This window comes from Nannobrachium achirus, assembly GCF_963921795.1.
Source record: "Nannobrachium achirus genome assembly, chromosome: 18".
Taxonomy (NCBI): domain Eukaryota; kingdom Metazoa; phylum Chordata; class Actinopteri; order Myctophiformes; family Myctophidae; genus Nannobrachium; species Nannobrachium achirus.
Genome location: NC_137825.1, coordinates 28,141,598 through 28,161,926, shown reverse-complemented (window position 1 = coordinate 28,161,926; position 20,329 = coordinate 28,141,598). Strand labels below are relative to the sequence as shown.

The window sequence follows — 20,329 nt, the reverse complement described above, 5'->3', positions numbered from 1 at the left end:
CCCTAACTGTATGCCTAACCTTAACCTGACCGTAATGCTACACCTATAGGCTCTAACTTTAAAATAGGCCTGTATCAAAGGGACGTTTCATGTTCAAAAAAGAGATTTGGGTAATTTTATCATCTACTGAGGCTTTTGTGAACACCCCGGACAGTTTTTAAGTTGCTTGATTCAGAATTTAGATATTTGATATTCATCAAACACAGGTGTTTAAAATGTTCTGATTGCCATATAACTAATATTCTACGCCAATTAGAAAACCTGCGTTGGTCCTCAACATGGCCGGTGTAACCCATTGCAACTTCAAACTCCATTTTAACCATGTCAGATTCATCGAAAATACCCGGGCTTATATATATATAAGACAAGTCAGAAGTATTTTCCTCATGGCCATTGACACACACACACACACACACACACACACACACACACTATACAATTGTACAAGTCCCTCTGATCCGAGTCCAAGTCGAGTAGCAAGTCATTTGGTCCAAGTCTCAAGCAAGTCTCAAGTTTTTTCTGTTGTGGGCAAGTCAAGTCGAGTCGAGTCACAAGGTTATGTCAAGTCAAGTCGAGTCAAGTCACAAGGTTGTCATGTCAAGTCGCGTCGAGTCAAGTCGCGTCGAGTCAAGTCACAAGGTTGTCAAGTCAAGTCACAAGGTTGTCAGTCGAGTAAGTCACACGCTTTTCAAGTCGAGTCACAGGTTATATCTCAGGTTTATATCTTGAAGAGAGAAACCTTTCTTCCTAAAGTAAATGTCAAAAAATAGCATGCAGATTAGTCTGCAACTCTGCATGAATTAAACCAGTATACAGCTTAAAAGCTATTCATTTATCCATTACATGTCTGATCATTTAGAACCGAGGTAGATGGCAAAGGCTACATTCCATTAAAGAAATGGCATGTTTGACAAATGTTTATTTTCAACATTTTGCAACATTTATTTAAAGTTATTTAATACTGCTACAGGCCTATTGCTTTAAAAACAAAAACAAACAAGACACAATAATCTTAACGTGCATGCTTTGTTTTGTACTACTAGTACTGTATATTAATGTCATTTCTCATCAGGCACAAATTTAGCTGCCTATACTCCACTACATGTGCATTTGTTTGGGGTCCCACCATGTTCCAAAAGGATCCAAGAGGCGTGATATTGAAACGTAACGGCATTGCCACAAGCCACGCCCCGGACTCATTTTTGAAGCTTGTGATTGGCTGAACCGGACGTAGGGAGCGCTCCGTTGTGGTCTCTTGGACCGCGCGAGGTGCACCAAACCCCAATTATCATTGCGTTTATCGTGCGCTTGCCCAGGCCTTACGGCCTGGGCATAAATAGAACGATTGCATTCACCACGGCTTCGTAACTCGCGCGGCGCTCCGCCGGCCGCGCGGCCCTGGCCCGCTCTTCGTGGCCACTCGCGCCTGCGGCGCTCGGGGGCGAAGAGCAGGACCAAGGTCCGCTGGCCTTCGCGCCGCTTGCAGTGTCGTGGACAATAACTGTGAAAACGAGCGCTCTATGCGGCAATGCCGTTACGTTTCAATATCACGCATCCAAGAGCGTATGGCTGTCTCAAAGGATACGGGGAAATCTCACTTTTCCGAACGGACATTATTTCGACCATAGAGTCGGGTGTCGAAAAGATGACATGTAGTAACAGTGACACGCTCCAGCGACAAACTGGAAAATAACAGAGAGTGGAGTGAACTAAATTCAACTCTAGCTAAGCAAAAGTTGTCGGAGGCTAAATGAGAAGGAATAAAGCTTTTGCGTGGGAGTTATTTAGTGAAGTTCTTAACCCTGCTGACGACTGGATGTATGTTATGAAAAGTGATAAAGTGTTGGAAGACGGAGGCTTGCTACCATGATGGATAATTGGATATTATTTATGCAGTCACAGATCAACGTTCGTGACAGTGGTGAGTGACATTGTTGTCTTATTATTAATGTTCAAAAAATGATCGACCGACAGTATATCACCAACACACACATGCACACGCGCACACACTTCTAATAATGTTATGTTCTTATGTTTGGTTTCACTTCTCTTCATGCGCCGTCTTCAAGTGGCGGACAAAGTTTGACGTCGTTCCCTCTTTGTCTTTGAGTTTAGCGTTGCATATCTTGCATTGAGTGTTCCTCTGTTTACCATCGGAGTGGAAGTTTTTATATGCAAACTGCACTATTGGAACTGTGCAGCAGCAGCAGAACCGGCAGTGGCTGCATTAGGCTGGGGGGCAGCAGTAGCCATTCGTGCTGTGTGTGTGTGTGTGTGTGTGTGTGGTGCCTCCGTGGCTGCTTCCGTGCTTGTGCTCTCGCTTACATGCCTGTCTCCAATCAATCAAATCAATCAATCAATAAAAGTGTGAACCTATAGCGTGGCGTTCACGACTGCTTTGGTGAGTGGCGTAGCGGCAAGTCGTCCGAGTCAGCGTGTCTCAAGTCGAGTCGGGAGTCATTGTCTTCCAAGTAAAGTCGAGTCTCAAGTTTTTGCCCTTAATGTCCGAGTCAAGTCGCAAGTCGTCAAATAGGTGACTCGAGTCAGACTCGGCTCGAGTCATCATGACTCGAGTCCAATTGTCTGACACACACACACACACACACACACACACACACACACACACACACACACACACACACACACACACACACACACACACACACACACACACACACACACACACACACACACACACACACACACACACACACACACACACACACACACACACACACGATTCATAAGGACAGGGGGTGTGTCTATTCCATTGTATTCTAAATCTGATGGAAGGGAGGAGACATCAAAAACAAACATATCATGAATCATTATTACAGCACAAGTGGCTGACAAGTTTCTCCGAATGTGGGAAAGAGTGTTACGGAAATCAAAGGAGGATTTTTCCCCTGTTTACAGTTCATCTCTCCGCCCCTGAACTCCAGACTGAAGATGTTCATGGGAACAAACAATTGGTGTCAGTTACGTCCGTTCACTCCGTTGACAGAGGGAACCGCTAATGACAGGCGTAGTCCCACACAACTGTGCACAGTGCTATACAACAGCCTGTTTGAATGACACGCAGGACTAACAGGACAGGCAAAACTCTGGCGGTGAGAGACCAGATGTTAACCACCTCTAACCCCTCATAATCACAACTGTACTTGGACTGCTTTTTTTCCTTCTACTCCAAATCTCTTCAGCAAGAGATTGAGCTTGTAGGTATGCTATTTTGGGCTAATATTCTCCCTAGAATAGCGATGCTGGGGTTCAAGAGATTAAAACAATTCATGGGTCTTTGGAAATGGACACATCGAAATGAGTGAGGTCAAAATTATAGTGACTGCGGATGAGATGATGGTGCACATTTAACACTTGTAACTTTTTTCTTCTCTTAAAAAGACACAGTTTAGGCACAATGGGCCCGATTCATCAATCAGGTCGTAAATATAGTGTAAATAAAGTTACTAAATCTGGCTTATATTTCTGTCTCTTACCTTAAAAATCCCAGAAAAAAAAACATTGCTGAATCTGACCCCTAACTTGGGAATTGTCCTAAATGCAGGTAAGTAAGTAAGTCATTTGGCCGTCAAGTGCTTGATGAATCGGGCCCAATGATCTCACATCTCTCGCACCAAAGTTGCCGAAATGTTCCTCCATCGAGGATTAGCGGAATAATACACCGGCCCCCGTTCCTTCTCGTCATTGGATGATGGTTCGAGCACTTCAATTTTCCAACCAAAAATGTGCCAAGATTTGAGGTGCACGATTGGTGTAGAGACTAGCGAATGTTAATGTCTGTGAACCAAACAAATGTGTCCGTTCCCTGTTCCCCTACCTCCTCCCTCATGCCGGTCTCCAGCAGCATCATAACACAGGCCTCTATGGGTAGAGCGATCTCTCTGCTGCTGCGCTTCAGGTGCTCGTCCAAGGCAGTCCCGAACGCCGGCTTTTCTGTCCAGGAGTCTTGATAGACAGTCAGCCGAAGAGAGTGAGAGAGAAAGAAAGAAAGAAAGAAAGAAGAGCGCTGTGAGTCAAAGAACATTTTTTACAATGAACCATTTCTCAGGATCACAGTTAAGGATAAAATGTCAAAAGAGCAGTAAGCTATAGACGGTTATAGGCTATAGACGGTCATAGGCTATCCCACTATGACTATAGTGGGAATATAATATAGTGAAAGACCACAACAAAGATTATTTAAAATTAGTCCCTAAAAGTCCCTATTTGAGCGGTGCCAAGTCTGCCAACCATTCCTCCTTGTCCCTTAGGAGATCCCTGATGTCATCAATATTAAGCCCATATCTTGGAATGCCCATATATGGACATACTGTGTCAGTCTCATGTGGTGTATGACGTCAGACATCTATGATGTCTGTCATCTTCATATTTGGGAAAGGTTTTATATTTGCATTTTCCCATTCAAGTCAATGGAGAAAATTAATTCTCAAATAGATTAATAAAAATTAAACTATATATATATATATATATATAACATATCCCTATGAAGCCGGTCGACATATGGCCCAAGTGTGTGCCACCAAAGCTGTGGGAGGAGTAGCGCGGCAAAATAAAGTTTATCGGGAAAGATGGATAGAAAGAAAGTCGGACAAGTACTATAGTCTAAAAGCACACTAATTATTTCTTAGACAAAAACTAGAAGATATAAAGATACCCTCTGGTATGACGGTGTCCCGCATCAAAAATGTTGTGATGCAATGTGCTGTGAGCTTGTAGATCTGTTATTTTCAGGCTTGTCAGGTTCGTGCATGCTTTTTTCACTGTCTCATATAAATTGCACACACACAGTGCACTGCCGCGTTCACAACTTTACTACAGAAGTTTGTGCATTCATGCATGTGTTAGAGAGAGAGGGAACTGGGTGGATTTGAGTCAGGGGGTTGAAGTAAAGCCCAGGTGGGAGTGATGTGAGAAGGTGTGAGAAGGTGTGTGTGTGTGTGTGTGTGTGTGTGTGTGTGTGTGTGTGTGTGTGTGTGTGTGTGTGTGTGTGTGTGTGTGTGTGTGTGTGTGTGTGTGTGTGTGCACATATGGAGTTTGTGAGTCATCACCACATGCTGGGAGGCCAGCAGGCTCGTCTGGTAAAAGACCACATGTGTTTACCGCAGAAAAACAAGCTCCAAAGAACAAGACAAGACTTTACGACCACAAAGACTCACAAAGACTGAAAGAGTCAAGAGAAGGAGTGAGTGAGAAAAGCGACAGCTATGGGACAGAGAGGCTGAAACAATACAGCCATCTCCTTAGCGACTCTGGCTTTTGGGGGGCGAATATCTGTGGCGTGCTTGCGGCGTTCAAATTTGGCCTCGGCCGATCCGGATCTGCCATCAAACAGGCCTTCAGTGAACGGTAGTGCACATAAGACCGCAAAGCAGCACTGCAGCGTTAACTGCTCTTCCCTAAACTCGAGCGGGCTAATGTTTTCCTCTGTTGAGTGAAAGCCGGTCAGCTAACTGCCACCGAAGGTTCCTGTTTTTGTGCTCGGTCAGAGCCTTTACGGTACTGAAGGGAGCTTTTTTCGACCTGCACCGTATGACGAAGGCTTTGAGGAAGGCGGCATGGTGGGAGTGGGGGATGGGGGCAAACGCACGCCACTGAAACTAAAAGGACACAGGAGTCGTCTTGGGTCGGTTTTTGGTGCTGGTGGTGCATTTTGTGTTGTTGGTAGTGGGGGAATAAAAGGGGGTCGGGTGGTGTTCTACACAGTTCGTCATTGTAAAAAAAAAAGTTGAGGGGAAAAAAGGGGGGGTGGGGAAGAATGGCAGTGCTGTGCTGTTCAGGGGAAAGTCTGTAAAGTGTGTTAGAGTGTGAGTGTGTGTATATGTTGTACAGTACCTTGCTGTGCTTGGATGGTTGGCAAGACACTCTCCAGAACAGTGAGAGATTTTCTGTGGTAATCAGCTTGGGCCTCTAGAAGCTGGGGAAGGAACAGAACAACACGTAGGGCTGTCATGATTAGGCATTTTACATGACGACGAATTGTCACTTGAATAATTGCGGCAGATATGACCTAAATATACAGTGACTGACATATTTGACAACTTTATACTTTAAAAAGAACTGATTGATAGTGGAAATAGCTGATCTACAAGCTTGTAGATCTGCCATTTCCACTGTTTTTGAAAATGATTGAAAATATAAAGTAAGAATATTTTTCAACATGGAAACGATTATGACAAAATAATTGCAATTATGTCAAATAATTGCGATAACAGGATTAGGTAATAATTGTGACAGGCCTAACGACACGCACACATAAACAGCCATTGACAAAAAGACAAAGTGATAGGGGACAAGTTGAAGGAAAGAGCAGAATAGACAGAAAGATAGGACAGTCCGAGGATAGGAGAAGAAACAGACAGACGAGAGAAAGAAGGACGGAGGGAGGAGAGAGGGGTGAGAGAGTGAGAACCACTATATAAAAAATAAAAGACGACAGCAAAGTCAATAATAAGCTGGCCAATTCTCTGCTCTCTCAGTTAATGTGTACAGCTGTGAACATTCCCACGAATCATCATGTGCACACACATACACATACACACACACACACACACATACACAGAGCTTTGTGGAGCGCACGTCAATGCGGCACACTCACCATTACATAGAAGCGAGCATAGTCCCCCTCTTTGGAGAAGAAATTGTACATGTCAGCTGCAAGTTGATCCTGTGCCAAAAAATACAGGAAACAATTGGAAGCAGACCAAGAGATTAAGAGAAATTCCATTTGAAACTAATGTACATGCCATTAACAAACAGAACGCCTCTCTGCCTGACTGAACAAAGACAGCTATTATAAAAAAAGAAAGATTGTGCTATTATACTTTGTGTAAAATTCTTGATTTCGATTTTCTTTTTTTTTTGGACGTAGACATATAATGGTTATAGTTAAATAATAGTCATTATTGAGATATAAACCTGTGCATCACCCTGTCAGGGTTTATTTCTCAATAATGACCACATATCTGTTCATTACCCTTTATATATAATATATTGCCATTAAATGAAAGACAGTGCAAGGTGAAAGAGAAACGGTTAAGGAGGTTAGAGAGGCTACGTGTGACAAAAGCTGAATTCAAACCCATGACTCCAGCTCAGAAAAACTGCTTACTCTCTCAATATTTTTTCTTAGGTTTGACATTATGTTGCAACTGTGCAAAAACATATATGCAACTGTTCCATGATAGCAGAGTTCTGACACCATCAACGTCAACACAAGTCAGTCTCATCATATCTCCCCCTCGGCTATCCTCCTGTCCCATCTCGAGAGAACAAACAACGGGAAAGTGGTCTTCCACGTCTCTTTTTATAAAGAAACACAAAAGACATCCATTCACAATCGGTTTTGTCATATCGTTAATAAACCCATCAGCCACTCTGACACATATGAGAGAGACTGTGTGAGCCAGGTAGCAGAGTGGTGGGTGTAGTTAGCGGTCAGCTGAGACCATTAGTTTGCGCTCTCTGCGAGTCACAAATCTTCCTGTTGTTGGCAGCAGGTCTCAATGAGAGCCAGAGGGAGAGAGAGAGAGAGGAAACACAAGGCTCTGGATTTCCTGGACAGAAAACCTGACACATCGTGCAGGGTTACACATACAGTCAGGCGAGGAGAACACACATTGAGACACACCATACTCTTGACTAGATTCACACACACACACACACACACACACACACACACATGCACACGCACGCACGCACGCACGCACGCACGCTCAGTGAGGCAAGGAGGAAGACAGAGACACTCACTCACTCAGCATTTCCGTTGATAGGAACATACACACTCAATGAGAAGAGCAGAAGAACACTGTAAATCACACACATGCGCCTAAACAACCTAAGGGGAACAGGCAGGCAGGCACACACACACACACACACACACACACACAGTACGTACATACTGTACACACATTGAGGTGAGCAGACAAACACATACTGTATATACAATTAGTTAGGTGAGCAGACAGAGAATAGGACAAGGAAAGACACACACAAACACACACAGTGCTGAGAGGTTATTTTTAGTAATTTAGTGCATAGATCTAGCCTTGGAATATCCTCTTGTGTTCAAGGTGTTTATTCATATTAATAAAACTAATCTGTGTGAAATATACGGTAGTACAGCTTCATCTGAATTCCCTTCACGAGGATGTAATGGTGGTGCTGCTGAACTGCATGCTCTCCAATATGATTATTTTAAAGGGGAGCAAGCAATGTTTTTGTTATAATACATGTAATCATCTATACTATAATTTTGCGAATGTCTGAGTGAGTGTCTGAGTGAGTGTCTGAGTGAGTGTCTGTCACAGCGTTTCTCCTCAGTGGCTGGAGCAATTGATCTGAAATCGCATCACCATAAGCATATGAACACACCTGACATAACTGTGAAGCCCGTTTGTCACTTGTGTGTGCAGGCGGGTGGGCGGGCGGGCTGGGGGGGGGGGGGGGGGGGGGGACAGTATCTCTGTAGCCATTAAACGAAACGGGTTTCTTACATTGATGCTCCTACATCATGCAAGCACCAGTTAAAGTTACTTTCCATCCCTCATATACTGTGTGCACAGTGCACATCCCATAACCCACACACTGCACATCATTTTGGAGCTCATATCTTTGAACGGGTAAGGGCTAGTTTCTATAGATTTGTTTGTTCAGTAACAGGGGTCTCCCCCGTCTCTACAGCTCTTTAGTTAACAGAAAATACAACACAAACACACAATACAAATTTACCAATTTGATCTACTGATATCAGGGCAGAGAACTCATAAAGGATAAACAAGTGAAATTGGAAGTGATGAAAAAATTAACAGACTAAATTGGACCTGGTACACTATATTTATCTGGCTGTGTGCAAGATAAACAGAGCAAGTTGACAGCAGTTAAATACTTCCTTTTTCACTGATGTGTACAGTAGCTTGATTTGTTGGTCAGACATTCAGAATGGCCTCCTCCTAAATTGTTTTAGGAAGTCGCCAGGAATAACTTTCCCTTTGTCAACCAAATTTGAGCTCTGGAAATGGTGGTGGTCAATATGGAGATTCCAAACATTGACCCGGTAGGCCAGCAAGGCTTGTTACCTTGCACAGTTCCACTTTGTTCAAGGCTTCATCCACCTCTTCCTTCAAAAGATCAGCTTTGGCCGTCAGTGCTTGAGTGTTGGTTCCTGAGATTATCGACTTGGTTGCCTGCAACCATCTGCGTTGAGAGGGGAAAACACCACAAGGATAGATTGAGACGGACAAAGGCACACCATACCGGACCTATCCATTTATAACTCATGAGAGTGTAGAGAATTAACCATATAGACCCGGAACACTCAGGATTTTACTATATAGGCAGGAGTCAGAAAGACAGAGAGGGATGCCATGTGATCATGCACCACTAAAGATGGACTCACCGTGCTCTTGCTGAATCATAGTCCAGCACCAGTTTGGCCAGCTGCTTTCTTTGCTTCAGGATGTTAGGGATGTCCACCTGCGATAATAACCAGGCCACATTTCGGTCAGCTAATTAGTGAAATCATCTGTTGTTATGCTAGAATTAAAGTCTATAGGCATTCAACCCTCCATGGCAGAATGCTGTAAAAATTGGCCTTTGTAGGTCCATGAGTTAAATTAACACTTCTCAAGATCTTGCAGCCTATTTCCATGTTCTGCCCAGCTGTGATGTGCGTTTACTTTCTGACCTCTGCTAGCTGGTTGAGGGGGTCCAGAACATCTTTCTCCAGCTGCAGCTCGTGTTGCATCAGCTCCGAGGCCAGCCGGTTCTCTGCCTCTCCACACACCTCCATCATTTTCCTGTCAATACACACACAAAGAGAGAAGACATGAATCACAAGTTCATCCATTCATTCCCATAAACTACAATGTATCTGTCAATAATATGTCTCTGCCTTCGGCACCAATCAATAACAGGAAACTAAACCAGGTCAGTGTAATTCACCATTACCAGCTTGTCATTTCACGTCAAGGGTCATGACAGTCCTGGTTACACCCTTGGCTGCATGAATGTATGCATAAATATATTGCATGTAGCTAAGGAATGATTATGATTTAAACGTACACATTGTGTCATGCACAGAAAGAGACGATGTACAAGCCCACAACACGGCGCGTTGCAAAGCTTGCACATCGTCTATTTTCGGTACAACCAAGTATAAATCAGGCTTGATAGAGTTTTATATGGATGCATTCCTGAATGGATTATTGTACACAAAAAGAGTTTTGTTTGTTTTCCGGATTTTCCTTATTAAATGCAGCTGTCTTGGACAGGTTTCAAACCTGTGGAAGGGAAGAAAAAATACGAAAAAAACAAGCATGTGCTTCCATTTGGAGGAGGAATGTTGTAGAAAATACAACAAAAACGAATGATGTTAAATTCTATCGGAGGTTAACTTGTGTAACTAATATTCATTAGGTCTAGTTTATCCCCCAGGTGAAAAGGAGATTATTGAGGGAAGCTTGAATACAAGCTATTGTATCAGTTCATCTTCTTTTAAATAGGTTATTGTTATCAGCCAATATCTAACATTGGTGCATGGTTAAGGCCTAAGGGGTCTCACTGAGAAGCCGCCAGGGGCTCCCCAGGTTTGTTGACATTTTTCTGTAGCTATTGCATTAGAAACACTAAGCGTTGGCATGTTTGCATAATGGTGTCTGTGTACATCACACTGCCTGGCAGAGGCTGACAGAGGTACTTTCCCTTCCTCATTAGTTCCAGTCAGATATAGAGACAGACAGGCGGATCCGTGGGACTTTTTCACAGAGCATTCACTTTCTAGTTCCGCTATGTCTGCGTCTGTCTGCTCCGGTTCCATGTGTTCTGTGGCACCGTTTGTCTCAAACTCGTCATGAAGGAAGGGAACAAACAGAATTCTACAGAAGTCTCCCTTCATGCTTTAGCCTTCATCTGTACTGCATTAGTACAATTTGCATTTGTTGGCCATCACAGAATCAGTAGTGATTAAGTAAGAAGAGAGACCATTACAAGGCTACATCTGTCGGTGCTCTTACTGAGCATTTTTGTTTCTGTTCCCGATCATGTTAATGACTTGTCAAGATCATTCTTTTTTGTTTTGTAGAATGTCTCTGTAATTTCGTTAACGGATCCCCATTCATCTTTCAGCCATGTCAGTTTGATCACAGAATCGTGTCAGTTATCAACGGGATTTCTTCTGATCTTCTTCTTAACTAAACCACAGGGAACCCTACCCATAGATAATAAAAAGAAAAGGCAGAGTGATTGCTTGCCCCGAAGACATGGCCTCCTATTTCACACTCTGGGGTGCATCTGCTCCATATATCAACAGATAACCGAGAGATGGCTTCTATTGGCTGCTTGGGATGTCAACCAGTCACTCACCCTATCAGAGAGTCTTCTCCCAATTGGTTCCCGCCATCCACCATGGCCTGGGATAGTGCTGTCAGAGGAAGCTTTTTCTGTGGGGAGGGAGAGAGACAGAGAAAGAGAACGAGAGGGGTGGGGGGGCAGAGAGAGAGAGAGAGAAAGAGAGAGAGAGAGAGAGAGAGAGAGAGAGAGACAGACAGACAGAGAGAGAGAGAGAGATGTGGCCACTGATTAGCAATTAAATAAACCACAGAAAGCCTCGAAATGTGGCCGAGGCCAGTGTTGGTTTTGCTACCTTCACTACTTGGTACTTAAGCCAATGGAAAACCCATCAAGAAGTTTCCATTTGAAATTCAGTGGCTGAAGAGGAAGTTTGGAAAGTTAAGGAGACAAAGACAGAGAGAACCTTACTTGAGGCAAGAGGGAGAATGAATACACAGTAAAATCCTCAGTGTTCATTTGGCACAGAGAGTAAAACATGGTGCAAATGGACCTGTACTTTTAACAGAGGATTCTACTGTACAGATGTTAAAATGAGATATGAGGTGTATTCTAGAGAATCAATCCTATTACATGATAGAAATGCATCTCATTATGAAAGTTCATAAAGACCTACAGGTACGTTAGTAGGGCTGCATTATATCCTGAGAAAATATATTATACTTCTATTTTAGCTAAATAGTAATTGTATTAATTATCATTATACATACAGTATATGGACACAGGTCCATATTGTTTAGGTTCTAACACTTGAAACTTGATCAGTTTAAGATTCTTCTTACAAAGCTACCTTGTTATAAAAACACTATGCACTCTGATTCCAGTCTTGTGCAATTTAGAAGCCGAACGGTTTGGAAACCGGCATGCTTTTTGGACAAACTGTGCAGCCCTATAAGCCCTATTGAGTGTTTCTCAACCACTGTGCCTGGGAACCTTTGGTGTGCCCCTGGGAAGGGTCAAGTGTGCCCCCTGAAACTGCTTGAAAGCCAGTATTGTATTTATCATTTTAAAAATGATTTAAAACAGCCGATCTACAAGCACACAACCGCGAGGCGTTGTGTGCTTGTAGATCTGCTGTTTTCACTACTGTTGTGCGACAGCCTTGTATGATGAAGCAGGGCTTTACTTTGCGAAGAAACATACAAATTTGAAACTTGGAGATACAAGGTTTCTTCCCGACAGTGACGATATTTACACCCCCGTATTATGTTGGTGTGCCCATGGATTCTTGGGACATGAAAAGTGTGCCCATGCAGAAAAAAGGTTGAGAAACACTGCTATAAGCTACTGAGAAAAAAAAATATCCTGTTTTTATCACAGTATAACCCCCAAAGCGATAGTATCATGCACAGTTATTCCAATTGGAAGGCAGTGAAGTTGCAAGTGGACGAGATATGGAGATGAGAAGCGGTGAGGACAAAAATATTCAAACAAGATCATCTCTAGTTGTTGTTTGTTTTTTTGTTTTTTCATTTTGTTTTTACCTGACCATTTCCTGTATAGAGGCGTGGGACGGACTGTGGTGCATGTTTTGAAGGGGGTAACAAACAAAAAGAAAACAGAGAACAGGGGTCAGGGGTGCTGCAGGGTGGCCTCGTATTTAGAGACCATCCTGCAACCAAACAGTCACATGTTAATTTCACACACAATGTCCCAGAGCGAGACACTGAAAACCAGACATCATGAAACGGGACAAAACAAATCTGTTGTTATAGTAGGGATGGGACGATAAGCGATATTATCGTTTATCGTGATAAAAAACACTCAGGATAATTGTATTGTGGAGATTTAATTTATCATGTTATGTCCTCCGTCATGCACTGGGATCAATTCACCTTTTATTTGCAGAGGTGCATATCTGGTACCACTTAAACCCTCTATTGGTAAAAGGTACTTATAATATACGTACTTGATACAGTCTTTTTTTCACTCTCTACCAAATCTCTTTGCCAAAAAATAGCTGATCTACAAGCTCACAATGCGTTGCCTTGCGACGCGTTGTGAGCTTGTAGATCTGCTATTTTTTGTCAAATGTTCCGCCCCAGGATAATGGCTGGTTGTTTGGGATATTTGGATTATCGTGATAATATCGTAAATCGCGATTTCTTTGGTCACAATAATCGTGATATGACATTTTCATATCGTCCCATCCCAACCAAACAGTCAGTCACATGTTAATTTCACACACATATGTCCCTGAGCACCAGAATATGATGTCTGAAAACCAGACATCATAAAACGGGACAAAACAAATCTGTTGTTTAGTTGTTATAGACATGCTAAGATCACAGAAATCTGGGCTGTTCACAATGGCTCTGACCCTTGAACTCCTTACTATTTGGTACTCATAAGTCTCCACGTATAGAAGCAGCAGCAGAATACCTCAGGGCCCGATCAGACAGGATGCATTTTACAGGCCGCAAAACTGGCTTTTTTTGTGAAGTCAAAGCAGAGTTGAATTTTATTTTCTCAACTTGGGGTGTTCAGGGTGCTTCTCCAAAAACTTGAGGGCCACGATATTACTCAAGGCACACTGCAATTTACAAGCAGCGAGCAAAAAGCTTCACTCACACTGACAAAGAAACAACAACAAAGTCCTTGCTGTATTCTGTCTGATTGGGGTCCAAGATGTCACATTTACCATTGATCATCGCAGATGACTGCAGACATCAACCTCAAGAGCATTTATTAACATAAGGTTATTAACAAATCTTTACATTAATGCATTACAGCTTAAAAAAATAATAATAACAACGCAAATGCATTAAGTGGAGCTTGTGATTAAAGGGCATCCTTAGCAACACAGCATTGGCTTACGTGTCGTTTTTCTGCTTCGGCTCCGATGTGGCCCTGCAGACAGGTGACCATCCTCTTGTGTGTGTTGTGCGACACCACGCGCACCGTCTCCATGCGCCGCTCGATCTGTGCAGAGGACGACAACATGCAATCAATTCAACCTTTTGTTCAAGAACAAACAGAGGGAAGACAATTGTTTCCAATGGGGGCTGAGCGAACAACAAAAATTCAACAGACATAATGTCTGTAAATGAAAGAAATAATCAAGTTGATGTAAGAAAATTTAGAATCTAATGTTGTAATTAATATTTTAAATTAAATTCTTAAAGTAGAGGAACAGGCAGATGACAATAAATTGTTGTTTATTTATTTATTTATTTATTTACACACAATGTAATTATGTAATGTCTGAGAGTACTTTGTCTCACTGTCGCAGTCAACAAAATGGAGATTCACGTTTTTATTCAATTCCAGTCGTTGAAGCTGCTGTCACAAGTAGTGAGAGGAAGTTCATTTTATAATTTTTCAGCACTTAATTATGGATTTAATTCACATACATTTCTGTATTATTAATGTAAAGCCAAATGTCTGTTTTCAAACAGATTGAAAGGGGAGCACCTGGCTGCATGTCTGCTAAGTGTGAATATGGATACATGGATCAGCATCAGCGAGGTTCAGGTTCCCATGTCAAAGTTAGCCAGTCAAGCCAGAGAACTCTTTGAATGATCTTTGAATCTAACAACATCTGCACTTTCTGCTGGTAAACATTCTGCATAGGAAGCTGTCATCTGTTTGTCATTTACGGTCACATCCTCACACAATATATTATAACATCTTTAAACTATATTTCAGAATTGTCATTTCTGCTAAGCAGCAAGCTAGATAGGCAAACTAATTTGATTTCCAGTAGGAATTCATTAGGTGACTGCAATGGAAGTACAAACTGTTAGGCAGAAGCATTTGTGAGCCAACAAGTCTGTCTCGAGAGACAATCAAGAAATCAAGAGGGATTTGTCACTTCTTCATACAGGTACAAGCAGCCAAATGTTGGTGGGACATCATTGCTAACTCAAAGATATAACAAGATTTAAAAGAATATGGGATGTAAAACTATTATAAATAAGCTACATAAATTACAGGTAGAACTTCAGGTACAGTATGATAAATCTCTGAAGTCATGTATGATATCTTTTAGAAGCAGTGTGAAATGTGAGACGTAAGGCATACAAAATGACTTGCCTATTATATATAACATTAGCCTATACAGTACATCGCACACACAGTATATGAATGCAAACATGCAAAAATACTACTCTGACATAGTCCTGATTATCTGGTGAAATAATTAAAAACTTTTTAATAGTCATGAATTAGGCCACGTATCTAGGGATATGCCCAGATTAAATACTTGGCCAGTGAAGATGGTGTAATAATGCAATGTTGCTTTCTTTGGAAAACACCATTAACTACAGTGTAGCTGCACTGCTTTGCTAATAAAAACATTTCCTCTCCAGTCCTCTCTCTCTCTCTCTCAGTTCCCCTGTTAGGCACTAATGAGCTTCATATGCGAGTCGGTTTTGATTTGCAGCTGACTTTAGGGAGTAGGAGAGGATGAGGAGAGGGTCAAAGTTCAAACATGATTGATAAGGCTGATCCCAGCAGGGCAGAGCCGGAATGTTCTCTTTGAAACACATGAGTCATCGGAAGCGTCTCCATGGAGACTGTCACTGGGCTGTGACCAGCCGCGAGGGGAGTTCTGTTAAAGGTTTTAAAGGGCCTTTTTTTTGGGAGCACACAGGCGTTCTCCTGTCTGCCACCACCAGGGGCGTCACAAGGGGGGGAAAGTGGGACTGAGATACTAGGGCCCAAGGTGGAGGGGCCTGGAATTATTTTATACTTTAGCTATTGAAAAATAGCAGATATACAAGCTCACAGCGCTGCGAGCTTGTAGATCTGTTATTTTTGAAAAGTCGTGAAAATGTGTGTGCAAACATTTGTAACTGACATAGAAACATAGGTTTTTCAAAGAATCTTGCACACATTTTCACAATAAAAACAAATAGCAGATCTACAAGCTTGCAGTGTATATCTGCTATTTTTCAATAGTTAAAGCACAAAATAATGCATAATAGGTCATTCCCAGTCTAAACAGGTTAAACGCCCTCCCCCTATGAAGAACATTCATGGGGGGCCCGCAGTGAATCCTTGTACCCAGGGCCCAGAATTTGGTGCGACACCACTGGCCACCACAGTTAACACAGATCCACTTTGTGCAGTTCAGTCAGACTAGCTATAAATGCTATCATTGATAAGAGGGTCAATGACAAGAGTCACAGCTAAACTTGGCTGGAAGACAGAGGGGTCGGCTAAAAACCTCTGACGGCGCTGGGCTATTCTGCTGCCAGGTGCCCCATGGGGGCAGACTGCGTTAGGCGTGAAAGCCTGTGCTATGTAGGCCTACTGTCATCAACCCCATCAATAGATCTGCAGGGCCGCTGTTCACATTTCTCTACAGATCTGGTCCAACACACCAGCCAGACACAAGGGGCTCGAGTCGATAGAGATGTAAACTGGTTTGGACTGCCCAGTGCTCGTCTGAATGTCAAAAGACAGGTCACTGTTTGTCACCACACAAAACAGAACAAAAAGAAGGGCTGTCCAGCTGATCGAAAACAGCACAGCTAACGGGACATTAAAGGTGCATGTTATAATATCATTTGTTGAATAAAATTGGTTAATACCTGCTATTCAATCTCATTATAATGCACATTGATTTCTACATGTGATGTATACGTCTATTTGAGACTGTCTACCCACCTCTGGGCTATTTCCTTTTGAAAATTCAATAAAAAGATTTGAAAAGAAAGAATACTCAATACCTGCTAATCACACACAAACAATGTTTTGTTTGACAGGAAGTAATTGAGATTGGACAAAATTCGTTTTTTTATTTAATTAACCTTTTTGGCATCTATTGTTAACCACGTCCCCATTACATAACTGCGGATATGTTCTCAAAGTGTGAAAAACATATTTTTCCCTTCAAGCTCATCTTTAAAAGGTGGTTGGTGGATGGAGGGCGGTCAACTGAAGAGCAGGAACAAACACTGTTGACAACGTGAATTGGAACAGTGCGGGCCAGAGGGCAAAAATGCTTCGAAGCGGGACGGGAGGACAAAACACGGAGGGTGCGCCAGGCAATTGTGTTCCAAAAACAGAACCGTGGAGTCGCAGCTCAGGAATTCCACAGCCTGGAGAGGAGATATCCGCCTCCCAGACACCCCTTAGTACTCCCTCTCGTTCCTAAAGCTCTTACGTCATTCTCGACCCATGGTGGCCCCGGCATTCCCAAAACAGCTGGCTGAAATGCAAACATGCAAACGAAAGGAACACACTATGCTGTACTGTCAAGCTAATAGAGATACAGAACCCTAAGAACTCACGCAAAAGAAGCTCACATAGGTGTACCGTAAACAAACATGAATGAGCATGCCGTGAACGCCACAATATACTTTGCAGTCTCGCACACACAAAAGCAGGCAAAAGAAGACACGCTGATGCAGCCATACAGTACAGTAGACACATGGGAATACCACTGTTTAGTCTCAGTCAGTACCTGGCACAGGAACAGGGGAATCCCCTTCCTCTATGCTAGGAAGGAAAAGATAGTGTGTGTGTGTGTGTGTGTGTGTGTGTGTGTGTGTGTGTGTGTGTGTGTGTGTGTGTGTGTGAGATATGTTTGGGTTACATGGCGCTGGGGTGTTGCTGTGTGCTTCCTTGGGTCATAAATAGTGGACATTAGAATAATTGAGCGCATACACACGAATGTACGAGCTTGAGCACACAGCGCACACACGCACAGCCGAGGTGTAGAGGAGCCCAGGCTAAAGAGAGCTAGAAGGCCTAAACAACAGTGAAAGTACTCAAATGTTTTACTTAAAAGTATCAATTCTGCAATGTTGAAATACTCTGTTACAAGTAAAAGTCTGGAATAAGATTTTCACTTGAGTAAAAGTACAAAAGTATCGGCATCAAAATGTACTTAAAGTACCAAAAGTACCATTATGCAGAATGTCCCATTTCAAGTTTTCAAACGTGTACAAATCTTTTGAAAATAGCAGATCTACAAGCTTCAAATAATTGTAGTGGAGTAAAAGTAAAAAGTATTGGAAATTGGAAATACTCAGGTAAAGTACAAATACCTCAAAACTTGAAGTATAGTCATTAGGGTAAATGTACTTAGTTACTTTAAACCACTGCTAAACAAAGCCTAGGGTGTGTAATGATCCCGTTAGTAGCCAAGGCCAAAGTATGGTCAGTTGTTCTATGACGTATCACATGCTTAGCAGGGAATCCCCAAACCAAAGAGGAGAGTGTGAGGCAGACAGGGTGGAGGACGGATATAGAGAACAGGGGGCTGAACAGACCAGAGGGAGAGAAAAGTGTGAGATTAATAGAGGGAGAATGAGAGAAAGAGAGGGGGAGAGTGAGAGTGCAAAAAAAAAGAAGCAAAATTGAGACATTCAAGGTGAACATGGAGTGTGTGTGTGTGTGTGTGTGTGTGTGTGTGTGTGTGTGTGTGTGTGTGTGTGTGTGTGTGTGTGTGTGTGTGTGTGTGTGTGCCCTGCTGTACAGTACTGTGTTTGCACTTACGAGAAAAACATGCCTAGACATGTACAGAAGGAACAAAAATAGCATGAAATAAATGGTGCAAGAGAGAGAGGGAGGGCAGATTTATCCATTACGGTATTGACAACACCCAAAACATTTGCGACGGTAGCCTGGAGAGATTGTCAACAAATCCTGTGGTTGCAGAACTGCATAAGAGCCACTTGTTGTTATATTACAAAATATTCCCCTTCGTCACAACCATGAAAACATGGGACAGTCCCCTCCCTTCCCTGGGTGCAACCCTTCTTTGGCAGCCTGGCATATTGGTATTTCTCTGGCATTTATGCGGTAGCCCTTGAAGCATGACGGACAGCAAGGACTAGACAGCTGGAACAGCAATGCTGCATGGGAAAGATGTGTGCCACGTGATGAGGACATGTATGTAACGGGGCTTGGGATGTAGCTGGTTAAGGAGAAGCTAAGTATAGTACACTACAAGGACTCAAGGACCCCCTCGACACTGCTGGATAAAATGAAACTTAAGACAGCCCGCATGCTGAGACGAGGCAGCTCGTCTGGGCATCATGATCTCAGATCCACCGTCCCAGAATAATTGGGCAAGACTGACATCAGTATGACGTCATCAACATGACATCAGAGATACACAGGGAAGTCTTGTTTCCCAATAGCCAATAGGTTTCTGAGCCACCAATGTATGATATTACCAATAAATGTGTTTAAATTTCCTTAATTTCCTTTGGTACATACTGTATATCTTAACAAAAACTTCCTTTGGTTGACTTTCGTTCATACAGTGACTTCAAACAAGGGTGGGGCAAACACTAGAGAAGGTCATTCATGGAAACGTAGAGCCAAACTTGTTCTCAAGGAGTGGCACAAAGTGGAGTCGTCTCGTTTAGTCAGCGTTCCCCTACAACAGCATGTCTACCATTCACACAGAGGGACATTCCACAGTGACAAGAGTTAAAAGCGGTAGGAATGCATGTTGTGCCGGGCGCCAGGCACCACCTGCTGTTCTGTCGCCTCTGTTGAGACAGCATGAGGACAGCCCAGCCCCACCCAGGGAAAGCCCTCCTCACACATACACATGCATGCAGACACAGACAAGCAGTCAGGGTTAGGACTGTCACGATCTTGACATTTTACTTGGTGATATATAATAGCAACTAATGGTTTAATTGCGTTTATTTTTTTTGGCATTGAAACACAGGAATAAAAAATACATTTGTGTTTGCCTTTTAGGCTTTGTAAACTAAAATTGTAACGGGCAGATAGGATAAATAACTTATATAAATAAATATTTTAGAAATAGTGGAAAGAGATGATCTACAGTACCAGCTCACAGCGTGTCGCATCGCAAAACGTTGTTGTGAGCTTGTATTTATGTGAGCTTTGAGTTGTGAGCTTTCTGTCCAGTACAACTAAAAGGTTTCATTGATTGCAGTGCACCTTACATTTAGCAGGTCTGTATATGAGTGTGTGTGTGTGTGTGTGTGTGTGTGTGTGTGTGTGTGTGTGTGTGTGTGTGTGTGTGTGTGTG

The 20,329-nt window shown here is 42.7% G+C and overlaps 1 protein-coding gene across 4 annotated transcripts in view; it reads right to left on the bottom strand.

Annotated features, from left to right (window-relative positions):
* Positions 1-20,329, bottom strand: part of arhgap17a (Rho GTPase activating protein 17a) — a 56,514-nt gene that overhangs the window by 15,920 nt on the left and 20,265 nt on the right. For 2 of the 4 annotated variants that reach the window (XM_080748018.1, XM_080748020.1), the window contains exons 3-11: positions 14,179-14,283; positions 12,846-12,878; positions 11,377-11,453; positions 9,701-9,812; positions 9,413-9,489; positions 9,093-9,210; positions 6,614-6,682; positions 5,851-5,932; positions 3,836-3,963 (exon numbers count right to left, since the gene is read on the bottom strand). In XM_080748018.1, coding sequence (XP_080604144.1) covers positions 3,836-3,963; positions 5,851-5,932; positions 6,614-6,682; positions 9,093-9,210; positions 9,413-9,489; positions 9,701-9,812; positions 11,377-11,453; positions 12,846-12,878; positions 14,179-14,283 — 801 coding nt within the window. The remainder of the gene's footprint in view (positions 1-3,835; positions 3,964-5,850; positions 5,933-6,613; positions 6,683-9,092; positions 9,211-9,412; positions 9,490-9,700; positions 9,813-11,376; positions 11,454-12,845; positions 12,879-14,178; positions 14,284-20,329) is intronic. The other 2 variants (XM_080748021.1, XM_080748019.1) reach the window with 1 other exon arrangement.